Consider the following 12,500-nt stretch of genomic DNA (forward strand, 5'->3'; position numbering starts at 1 on the left):
TTCTGTATTTCGTTGCTTATATCTCAAAAACAAACTCGGTGACCCCCATTTTTTATTTCTGAAAAGTAATCAGGAGAGAATGGTGAAATTTTCTGCAAAGTCTTTAAAAAATGATGCCCGGTGGATTCAGAGCCACCTGAATTTTGCGATTTTTTAAGGTAGCTCTGAATCCTCTGGACATATATTTTTTAAACTTAGCCGAAAGTTTCATCGTGGTCTTCTAATCACTTTTCAGCAATAAAAAAGGGGTGTCACCAAGTTCGTTTTTGATATATGAGCAAGTAAATCCAAAATATAGGGAGTTTTTGCTGGGCTTTCCCGTTGCCAAGGTAACTTATTACATCACAATAATGATCACATATTGTTTGTAAATGATCAGTGTTTCATATGGTACCTTAACATTGCTGTTACGTGATACAGTGTTGTAGGGTTATTCGATCTAAACAGAGAGTCTTCTAAGTGTTGAAACCCTTTCGAGCCCCCTTAAACGAGCGAGTGAGCGAAGCGAACGAGTAGGTTGAACAATCGATCCTTCACAAAGAGTGAGTAATAAAAACCGTACAAACAAGCCAACCGCGAAGTAATTTCTTTATTCTATGAGTAAAGAGATCATAAATTTAAAGTGGCAAGTGTTTATCGTGAGGTTATCAAACTACTGAACAAAAGCCCCAAACAAATAGCAAAACTGATATATTTTGTGGAGAAAAGTAAACAATAAAAGAAAAAATACTTTGAAAAGCATAAACCAGTCAGCCGCCATTTTTACAAACTCCCGCCGTCGGTGCACAAGACGCCCGCGTCATAGCTTTACATACTAAGAGCCAATCTAAACGCAAGAACGATAATTTTTCACTAGTGAAAACACCGTGTGTCGTGACTAAACGATTTATATTTCATCGCGTACTGAAACATGCGTAAATATCTGTACTTATATAATAATTAACAATTATTCCATGGGCGCGCGTTAGATATGAGATTGTAAATAGCCAACAAGGGGCGTAGCGCCGAGTTGGCTATAACCATTCTCATATCCAACAAGCGCGAATGGAATAATTGTTTTTTTTTTAATTCCTTAAACTGCAAACGTTTGAAAGTGCGAAATACGAGCGTAAAAAGCGAGAAAATCTGAGGGAAATCGAAGAAAATTATGAAGATGCGATCTTGTGTAATACCTGGTGGTCAGACACCTGCAGGCTCACCACCAAAGAAACGTCACAAAAAAACATTACTTCTTAACGTCAGAATTGATCCAAAAGTTTCCATGAAAACGTTTTTTTCTTCTTTTTCCTTTTTTTTTTTTTTTGCTTTATTCAGAGAGAAATTTTGTTTGCCGACGAAAATACTTTTAGCTTAGCAACGCCTAGCACAATCATTTGCTATATAAGGTCAAACTAAGGTACATGAGCTGATAACCGAGATTGATTAAACCAATCATGATCAGAGCAAGAGAATGCATTATCCGAGGTTGAGAATTTAATAATCAAGGTAAGCTATAGGGTTGGAGTCGAGATTTGGTACTTCCAGTTAATATACCGTCAAAGATCATTAAAGATTTATGTTCGCTTCCTTTCTTGCAGCATTTCTAATTCTTGCTTTAAAGAATTTTAATGGAGGCTTCTGGCTTGGTTTTTTTCGGGAAAAAAACTCAGCGGAATTTAGCTGGAGCGACGAATCACTGCCATTGTACACGGCTTGGGCATCAAACGAGCCAAACAGCCCAAGTTCACAAAAGTCCTGTGTTGTTGCCAACAATTCAAATTTCAACGCAGGACTGTGGAGTGATGTGGACTGTGCTGAACGGAATGGCTTCGTTTGCAGAATAAGAAAAGGTAAGATTTGTGGCAACCTCCCCTGTCTTCTATCGCTTGTATTTTCAGCGGTACTAATAATTTGAAATCCTTGTTGAGCCAATAAAACAACAGAGTTTATATTTGCGGGCAAAAATGATGTTATATAATAACCCAAGTTATTCTCGCATTTTAATTGGTTCTTGCCTATGATCTAATATATAGATTTAGCCAAGCCTAAAAGCGGAGATCCCTGGTTTTTTATTCTTACTGCCTGTAGGGTTAGTAACAATAAAAGGTGAATTGTCCGCGTTTTGATGTTTCCGGTTGCTGCTTAATAATTAGTAATAAATCATTTTCTTTGCTTTCTTCTATAGAAAAATTAATTACCTAACTAGTGAATACCACGCTAACTTTTATGCTAAAAACCGATATCGCATTAATCACAAAGCGATGAGTACGATATCGGTTTTTCGGGTGAAATTTACTTTGGAATTCACCAGTTTGCGAATGAGTGTAATTTGAAAATTGCTTGACCCCCACCCCAATTTCCGATTTTTTTCGCATGCCCCACCCCCCACCCCTCATAAGTGTATTGGACCCCCCCCCCCCCTTAACAAAGTTACTGCATTAAAATTCGTTTTGTTACATTTCACGTAATTTATCGAAAGAAACCTGAAAGCTAGAAAGCTGCTTTTAACAAATCTTCACTCAAAAGAATGAAAAGTCTATTTAAGCTCTCCTTGTTGCTGCTCGTCCTGAGCGTGTTGTAGGTGGCCGCTCGTCTGCATATTCCTCGTCTGAGGCGATAAAAGCAAGAACGACATCATTTGAGTCATCTTCAGAGTCAGGGGCATCACTCTTGTACACATCATCAGTTTCTTCTCCCTCACTGCTTTCACCACTGCTGTCTAGTTGACCTGATTCATGGCTTCCCCCCATTTCGGCTTGACCACTTCTGAGAGTATTAATCTGCAAGAAGTGTTCCATAATTGTCTTCACTTTGTCATTCTTGCTGCTCTTCTGATGCTGTTTTAATAGTCCGTGATGTTTTAAGTATTTGTTCAATTCTGGCACACGGAGCTTCTTTTAGCTTGGCGGCATCTTCGCACAAATAAGCCCAATGATAATCTTCATAGGACTTTTCTCTTGCCTCCCTACTTTCCCTTGCCCTTTCTTCCAGTCTCTTCTTTTTTTTCAACTCCATGACCTCAAGATGCTGGAGGTAGTCAACCACAACCACAGTTTCATGCCCCTCCCATTAAATTTCTCAGAGAAAAGCCCTGGTAACGAGGCCAGTTCCAATTCAGGACTCAAATTATTAGTCTTAAATTTTATATGCGCTTGGCAACAACTTTTTTATGAATGAAAAGAAAGTTGTTACTATTCAAGACTGTTATTATGGTACGTTCACTGTCAAAATAAAAAAGATGTTGAGAAGTTTTCCTGTTACCCTGGAACTGTTTTAGCATATTTGTTATAAATAAAAGAGCAGAATTTTCCTTCCTTCCCCCCCCCCCCTCTCTCATAAAAAATGAACGGTCCCTTGGTTGCATTGCCGTATTTTAACGATTCTTGTTCCAATCCAACGTGGCGCGTTTCAATGAAATACATCAAAATGCGAATGATCTTGCTTTCAGAGATAAAGTGGAATAAAGTTCATCAGTAAAACTCTTCGTTGACCTTGAAATGACAATGGCTTCTAATTTTAGCGTTATTCCTAATCGCTGGCTATTTACAGCTGACTCTGGAATAGCTTTTTTCCTTTTCCATTCTCTCGCTGAGGGTTTGCTTGTTTTCTTTCAAAACTCATGCGGTTCAAGAAAATTTCATTGCCAAACTGGTGAATTCCGTAGTAAATTTCACTCGAAAAACCGATATCTTACTCATTGCTTCGTAATTCATGCGATATCGGTTTTTAGCGTAAATTGTAACGCGGAATTCACTAGTTAATAGCCAATGATTTTTTCTATAGAAGAAAGCAAAGAAAATGATTTAATTATTAAAGCAGCAACCGGAAACATCAAAACGCGGACAATTCCAAACCTTTTATTTTTACTAACCCTACAGGCAGTAAGAATAAATAACCAGGGAGATCCGCTTTTAGGCTTGGCTAAATCTTTATATTACAATAAATGGGAACTATCATCTAACTGCAATGGTACGAATGATTAAGAACAAAAGGTAGAAAATGAAGGGTGCAGTGTTGTACGCCCACGTTGTCGTGAAAAACCTGAAATTTAGTCATTTTACGCTTTTTTTTTTTTTTTTTTTTTTTTTTTTTTTGGAGTACGTCGAAGAAATACTATTTTCCCTCTGTTGACTTCCCTTTGTTGACCAATGACATCCTTGTTTAGTGATTTTGACGTTGTTAAAGCCGTCGTCTTTGCTTGAACTCCCTAATCAGGCAAAAAGCGGCATCCCTCATCCCAGGATGCTTCGAACGGATATCATTCAAAAAATGACAATTTAGCGTCCTTCCTGTTGGTATGTAGCCAATACCAGATGATTCTCTTCCTCTAATGTTGGGTGTTTATTTAATGACTTTTTTTTTTTAATTTTGTTTCTTGTCGTGCTTATTAACTAGTCAGAGAATTAAGTCTCATTTCTTTCAATGCGAGTTCGTTATCATTCTCAATTGCATTCTCATTATTATTTACTTTGTTTAAATTTTCTTACGTTTGTTTGTTTGCAGGAGAACCACACATTTCACCCGCAGGTGAATACTCCTAGTTAATTTGATTTCTCTTTTCCTTTTTCTCACCAAACCTTGCTGTTTACTGTTTTTGAGAAATCACGAGCAAACATTTAGGGAGGTGACGAGGAATTCGGTGGGAATTGTCTTGAAGGCATAAGTATACAAGCGCCTAAAAGAAAAAAAAAACGGAGGCACGGTGATCAATTTTATTCATCTTTTAAGTTGAATTAGTTCATGTGTTGTGATCGTACTTGGTTTCAGTGCTTGGAAGCTGCCCCATTGGCTGGGAGAAGTTTGACAAGCACTGCTACCTATTCCGCGCTGAAGACCGAGTGTCGTGGACATTAGCTAGGTCCACTTGCCAAAGGAAAGGTGGAAATCTGTTGAGCATCACATCACGGCAAGAACAAGACTATATTTCATACCACTACACGCATAAACAGCGAGGAGACGTATGGATTGGTATGTAATTTAGCCTTGCAAACAGAAATGTTCACATCGATTAAAACTTATAGCTAGCTGACTGCAAAAACATTTTTCTTTGCTTATATTGGCAGTATATGGGCAATTTTATAGTCTTGTGTTTAGTAACTTTTCCTTTAAAATTCAGAAAGGCTGAAGCTGACCTGATCTCTTGACTGACCCGATTCGAGCTTAGTTGCCTAGCTACAAAATGTGGTCTCCTTCCGCTTTTCTTAGGTGATGTCGAATTTCTCTCAGGATACCACACAGGGAACTATAAAATGGCCTATTTGCTCTCATTACATTAGTTTATGCAGAATCTGCTGTTTTTACTGTTGATGATGTTGTGATCTACCAAAGAAATAGCGTGAGGGAAATATGTGGGATTTGCAGTGTCGCTTAACGAATAGTGGTATTTTTCAATGTATTTCTTTTCCATTTTCGCAGGTTTGAATGACCGAGCTTTAGAGGCAGGGTACACCTGGAGCGACGGGTCTCCTGTTACCTTTCTAAACTGGTATCCGGGTGAACCTAATGACAAGATCAATGTTGAGAATTGTGTTGAGATGTATCCAGATTCACTGTGGAATGACAAAAGTTGCAGTGATTTAAATGGCTACATATGTAAACAGCCATTGGGTAAAGTTCACTAAAATCCACCTTTTTTTCGTCTAGTGTGGTGATCAAATGGCATTTCTTTATTCCTCTGGTGCAAAATCTGGACCGTGTCTTTGAAAAAAAAATTACGATCCGCCTCCTATTTTGCAAAGGAGAAACATACCTTTCAGCCCCTGGCAGCCATGCATTGTTGCCCAAAAGCCTGGCTTTGGTGCAATCATCACCATATTTGCAATCGGCTATGTCGACTGTGAAAGGCAAAGAAAGCTTTGCGTCAAATATTTCATAAAGCAACATACAAGTAATTCAAAAGTATCATTTGATGAGAGATTCATACAAACGAGAGGTTGTGCAATGAAAGAGCGCATGACTGTTTGTGACAAGGGGGAATAGTTGTCCTTCCCGGGTTTAATTTCTTTGGCACCTTTTACAAACCCTTTTTATCCGGTAAAAACATTTCCTTTCTGGTTTATTTAGAATGTTCTGGAGCTCTGGGTATGGTAAATGGTTCAATTACGAATGGCCAAGTGACAGCTAGCTCCAGGGTCTCTGACCTGTATAGCGCCAAAATGGCGCGGCTTAACTCTTCATCTGCCTGGTGTGCTGGAAATAACCATCGAAATCAGTTTATTCAGGTATGAACTGCGTCAGAGTATTAAATTAGCAACAGAGGCACTACCTAGTAGCAGCCCATTTACGAAATCCCTTCAGTGTATTTCAAGGGAAGTCAGTGTCAAGTCTTTCCTACTGTTTAACGAATGTTTCTCTCGGTAATGGAGGGCGAATTATGCGTCTAAGGAATTAAATACGAAGACGCATAATCTGCGACCAACTGTTTTTCTTCGTGCAAAAGTATAATTGAGTGGCATCATGAGAAAATGTCAGGGCCCAATCTTTGTATGGTTATTTGTTTTTGGTTCAGTGGTTTGTTTTGTAGTAGCTGCTGTATCATCTCCTTCAAGGTGCTGCAAGCGAAGCAGTTTGCCGTAAATACGTAATCATTTTCTTGGATGGACAGAGACGATGGTAACCAAAAAAAAAAAAAACTACTAACTAATCTACTAAGCTAGCTATGGCTTGCACGGCCCTCTATCGAGAATAAAGACCGCGAATTTAACCTCTAATCCGACTTGCTGTCTTTTTGTCGAAGAGGATGTGCCCATTTTTAGTAGATTTTGCGTCGGGAAGTCCACTGCCTCTTACCCTCGAAAAGAATGGCATCTCTTTGAGAATCTCTTGATTTAAAATCTTGATGCTGATTCAGTGCGTTATTCGTTTTAGGTGGACTTGTTGACCGAGACACGCATTTCCAAAATAGCAACCCAGGGTTTAATTCTTAATGGAGTTGATAGTTTTATAAACACGTTTAAGCTACAGTCATGCGAGGATGGCGTAAATTTTTATCCGTACCAGAAATATGGAAAGGATTGGGTAAGTACTCTGTTATGATTTTTCTCGAGAAATGATGCTATTTTCCAACTGAAGTTAACCTGGAATACATTCCCTTGTAAAAAGTATTGGTGACTCGTTAAACTATTCGGGGTTATTATTCATTCAAAATGTTCCTCTGTCTTTGTTCCGCTAAGAAGCTAGCATATGCATAATTCACAATAGCGGGACATCATTTTACTAAATAATGTCATTCGTAACATACCGGCATTTTTTGTTACTAATTAGACAAATTAAAGCACACTACAAGGCCACCAAAGGGCTTCAAAATGGCTGTCAAGATACACTCTCTTCATTTAATAAATTAATGAAAAATAGCACAATCGGTGAATTTTTCGAAAATGCCGAATCAAAGGTAATGATCCTCCGCAGCCTTCGCCCTTTTTAATTTAGGAAAGTACCCAGGTCTGATGTGCAAAATTCTTCATATTATATCTAATGTTCTGATATATTATCTAAATAGTCTGCCTAATATAACTGATGCATGCGGTCAGTGCTGTTTTAACCATTATCATTATTATTATTATTAGGCTAACAAACTGAGCTATGAAGCCACTGGCGTCATAACTGCGAGGATCATAGCTTCACTTGATTTCATATCCCCAGTTCAATATATGATCAACTTCATATATAATTTCATTCGTTGATTTATTAACCACGGGATAGACTGTTCACGCGAAGTGGCTTCAAAAGGGTTCCTTGTTGCATCTTTTTTTTTTTCTGATCGGAACTTCCTATTGATGAAAGAAATTCCATCGGTCTGGAAAGTCTTTTTCTCAGTATTTAACAGCGTTTCTTGAACGAATTGGTTCTCTTTAGCCCTTACCCTAGTGGTCTCGTAGTTATTATCTTTTCCTTTATCCATTTTGTTTGTTTACTAGGTATTTATTGCAAATCGTGACGCAAATTCGATCGTGACCTCTGCCATCACACCGACAGTAAATGCTCGTTTGATCCGCCTAGTACCAATCACCTGGACAGGTTCCATATGCTTGAGAATGGAGATGTACGGGTGCCCTTTTGGTATGTCATATTCACTTGCCTTGTAGATTTGTGTTCTCTGTTACTGTCCTCTCGAGACTTTAAAAATAGCTCTTGACTTTGTAGCTCGCAGTGAAGATAAATTAAAACCTTCATCACCATACAACGTAACGCTTCTTGCAATTTCTGTTTGTTATATTACGATTTCTTGAAATTTTTTGTAGTGGTAATTTAACTGAGTGGAGTGCAATTTGGTCTCAATTTCATCCCGGTAAAAAGCTTTGAAAAATATTTCAACTTATTATATGACAATCCCAGCGCTCTGATTGGTTCTTTCTTGGTCGGGAATTTGCAGTACGCACCATTTCCGTGGAAACGGTCCAAGCCGTATATTTTTGTTTTGGAGCAAAGCCGGCAAATTCATAATTTGCAACCAAAACAGCGAAAAAAAAAGTGAATATTGTCATTCTTCACAGTGAAACTACCAGAAGAAGCTAAAAAGATTGAAAAATAAAAAGATTGAAAAGCTAAAAAGATAAAAAGCTAAAAGATAAAAAGCTAAAAAGATTGATTGCACTGGAAGTGCATTTTACTATCAGAAACAGAATGCCATATAATAAACAACTTACAAACCGAGCTTGCTCGGGCCGTACTGGGGAATATTGGCTTCGCTGGGTCCGTACTGCCACGACCTTGGGCCAATATTCCCTAGTACGGCCCTCGCGCTATATATATATTTTGTATCTGTAGCATGTGAGACGCCGCTTGGAATGCAGTCAGGCGCAGTGAAGGACAGTGACATCTCCGCATCATCAAGCGAAATCCCTGTCGTTGCTACAAATGCTCGGCCTTCAAGCGATGTGGGATGGTGCGCTAAAGTAAGAGTAGTTTGCTTCTTCTTGTCACCTTACACGCTTCTTACGAGACCAGTTTGTCTGCCTACTTTTTGAGTAATGCCGCTTATAGACTAGACATACCTACCGGTAAATCGAAGTCGGGAGCAAATTATGTTCGTAGTTTGCCAGGCTACTGGTATGTCTGTATTTGTTTGTTTGTTTGTTTTTCTTGGTCGGGGGTTGGGGAAGCAACACTAGAATGCAATGCTTTCAGAATTAAAGTTCTTGCGTTTTATCCGATATTTAATCTTTAAAGTCGGATAATTAACAATGATTGGATGTGGTTGAGCATGATAGTGGTAATTATCAAGGCCAAAGTTTGTGTTATCTGCCGAAGCCGAAGGCATGATCGCTTGAAAGGTGAAAATGATTTTGATTAAATGTTTTCGTTTCCAGGCATCCGATACACAGCCATGGTTACAAATATCTTTCCCCAATCGAGATATGAAGATTACAAAAATCACCACTTGGGGAGGGGGTCAATCATCAGGTTACATCAAGGTCTACAACCTGCAGTTCACACATTCGGCAGATGTCAACACTTGGTTATACTACAGAGAAGGTGGCAAGATTAGGGTAAATATATTGAAATCGTTTGGCGTGACCCTTTGCAATGCCCAAGACAATTCGGTGATAATAGGTGTTATTGAGCTGACGCAAGGTCCGTACTGGGAAAACATTGGTCGATTCCCTTTTGTTTATGCACCGAGCCTGAAAGGAGGTTCATTAACTTGCAAAAAGGGAACGAGACCAATATTTCCCCAGTACGGACCGAACAAAGTAGTTCAATAAGGTTTTTATTAAATTGGCTTTATTTCTTGCGCAGGGTTTTCTATTTCTTGAGTCTTGTCTCTTCGCCCCCTTCTGTTAAAGTGCCCCTGTGATAAAAAAAAAACCACTTCCTTTTTTCCTTCAGATTTTGAAAGTGTGTTTGCTTAACACCTGACTGGCAAAATTTTGAGCTTTGATTTTTATCCAAAGGCCGTTTACTTTGAGTGTAAGTTTTGGATTTCACGGTCCGCCATTACTCACGTTCAAAACTGACCGATTGGACCTCAGACGGTTGGATCCAGGGAAAAGTGACGTCAGAGGCTCACTAGCTTAAAATTTCAGCGTGTGAACGCAGTTTATTATATATGCAAAGCGCGAGTTTAAAAGTCTGAAAGCCCAAAACCCCCGTGCTGCATATTAATTCTGCGGCGTACACACGTATTACATTCTTAACCTAGTGAGCCTTTAACGTCATTTTCTCCTCGATCCAGCTCTCTCAAGAACATAATGTTAGTAATGGCGGACCATTAAATAGGAAAATTACAGTTAAAATAAAGAGGTGCCTTTTTGAAATCAAGGCATAAAACGTGGGTCACTTAGTGTTTTGTTAACATAGTTTTGAAATCCAAAGAAAAATATATGAATTGATTTTTTGGTCACAGGGGCACTTTAACGGTTCTCGGGCCCGAAAAGCCATTTGTGAAACTGTGAAACCACTTGTTTTGGTTTTGCTTTGTTTTGTTTTGTTTCAAGGTAACAAAAAGCAAAATGACGTTAATTTTTGACGATTTACGTCCTCTCCGTTCTCAAGATACAAAGGGAATTGTGACACACTAAAATGGCCCGTAAAGTTTCGTGACTTTGAGAAAGGGGCCCCTTGAAAGTAAAATTCGTACTGGAACTCCGACACACACCTCTTTGTATCTCAAAAGGTCCAGTAGAGAACGCGTTATTAAGAACGAAACTTTAAATATTTTGGTAAAAGGTTTGTATCCACTGGATGAACGAAGAAACAAAATCAAAAGCAGGCAATGTACTAAAAAATATATTGCTAGCAAACCGGATTCTTAACACGCCGAATGTCCACTAAATCGTAGTTTAAACACATGTCTTGAATATGTTTGACAGAACCTTCTTTTTGTGGGATTACCACCAGAACAGTCCAAATCAGGATCAATAGCAACATTAAAATCCCCACCTACTACAATTTTTTGCTCAGCACTTGAATTAAATTTCTACTACCATTTTTTCTAAACCGCTGAAAAATTCGCATTGCTTTTGAACCTTATTTGGTGCGTAAATATTAAACAATAAAAAGTCGGATCCCTGTAAAGTGGCGTCAATCAAAATGTAACGACCTTTGGTGTCCAAAACGGACGATTTAAACTCAAATTCCAAGTCTTTTATTAAAATCATCACCCCACAACTGTAATTGGTTCCATGTGAATAAAAAATCTTACCATTGTATTGATTATTCCAGATATCACTCACCTAATTCGTGCTATAAGTTTTCTAGAGAAAAATAATGTCCGCCTTTTGCTGAGTCAATCACATGAACATAAACATAAACGAATCCCTCGAACATTTAAAGAGAATAATTTAAAGTCGACGTTATCATTTGTGAAAATGAAGCATTAAGTAATTCTTATCCAAGCTGGTTGAAACATGCATAATAAGTAGGTAATAAATACAATACAATACATACTTAAATGACCGCTCCCCATAGGGGGCTTTTCAGGGCCAATGAAACACAACGAAACAACAGAACAGAACAACAATCACAACTGTTAAGAATCCCAACCGGCCGGAGGCAAACCAGTTGGCTATTTACAAGTGCAGCTGGGAGGTTGAACCAGGGACTTCCAGGATCAAATTCATCGAGTGGTTAGAGCGGGTCTTGAACCCGGGATCTCCGGATCTCAAGGCAAGCGCCCTAACCGCTGGCCACACTGCCTCCTGCGTAGCGCCTAACACGAGAACAAAACTACTTGATAAACACAAAAACAACAAGCATGTGAACAATGAACACACAAACGCATCCAAACTCATTAAGAAGAGCAGCAGATATTCTTTATCCATATTCCACCCTTGGGATTTAAGGGCTATCGTTGATTCTCAACAATATGCAAAGTTTACAAACCACAGCCGTTATCAAAAATAAACATATAGCAAGCTCATTTTTTAATATAAGGCTTATCTGGTTCTCGCTTATCAAAAAAGCTACTTTACCTTCCTCTCTTGCTTTTTTTCATTTTTGGCCATAATTTCTGTCTTCTTTCTCGTATTTCTGTAGGTAAATCCGCATACACTTTCACCTCTGATTCTACCCCTAGAACTCGCACAGAACTTGACCACCGCTATCATCAAGCGAACCACCACTTGTGTCGTTCTCCGAGAACGTTGTGTTAAAACTTGATATATAAATCCTTTTACCGTCTGGTAAACACGTTTTACTATCTGAGTTAGAACTCGTACTTACTCTTGTCCGTTTAAGAGTTATCGCACTCTTCTCGGCCATAAAAAACAAAAACAAAAAGAAAGCTAACTTAAGAGCGTCAAATTAACGGGAACGGAATAAAACTCATCTTCGCTCCTCCATGGTCGACCCAGTCTCATCATCATCGGTTTGGTAAGCTTAGGCCAGTCCAAGTTGCTACAGCGGAGCTTTTGTTCCCAGAATACGTACACACCGCGGTCAAATGTCTGAGCATGCGCGAGAAATTGTATTGGAGGCAACTCTGTCTATTTCAAAACACTGGCAGAGAAGGGAATGGAAATCTAATCTTCGATAACAATGAACTTATTGTTAAAAATAATCACAGGCTGAGGGAGCTAAAC

At 38.8% G+C, this 12,500-nt stretch overlaps 1 protein-coding gene across 1 annotated transcript in view; it reads left to right on the forward strand.

Moving 5' to 3' along the window:
- The window catches only part of LOC137968360 (uncharacterized), a 123,158-nt gene that overhangs the window by 82,376 nt on the left and 28,282 nt on the right, over nucleotides 1–12,500 (forward strand). Inside the window, exons 40-48 of the mRNA XM_068814953.1 lie at nucleotides 1,578–1,829; nucleotides 4,483–4,506; nucleotides 4,747–4,947; nucleotides 5,395–5,586; nucleotides 6,043–6,200; nucleotides 6,847–6,996; nucleotides 7,896–8,037; nucleotides 8,746–8,873; nucleotides 9,288–9,467. Coding sequence (XP_068671054.1) covers nucleotides 1,578–1,829; nucleotides 4,483–4,506; nucleotides 4,747–4,947; nucleotides 5,395–5,586; nucleotides 6,043–6,200; nucleotides 6,847–6,996; nucleotides 7,896–8,037; nucleotides 8,746–8,873; nucleotides 9,288–9,467 — 1,427 coding nt within the window. The remainder of the gene's footprint in view (nucleotides 1–1,577; nucleotides 1,830–4,482; nucleotides 4,507–4,746; nucleotides 4,948–5,394; nucleotides 5,587–6,042; nucleotides 6,201–6,846; nucleotides 6,997–7,895; nucleotides 8,038–8,745; nucleotides 8,874–9,287; nucleotides 9,468–12,500) is intronic.

This window comes from Montipora foliosa, chromosome 8, assembly GCF_036669935.1.
Source record: "Montipora foliosa isolate CH-2021 chromosome 8, ASM3666993v2, whole genome shotgun sequence".
Lineage (NCBI taxonomy): Eukaryota > Metazoa > Cnidaria > Anthozoa > Scleractinia > Acroporidae > Montipora > Montipora foliosa.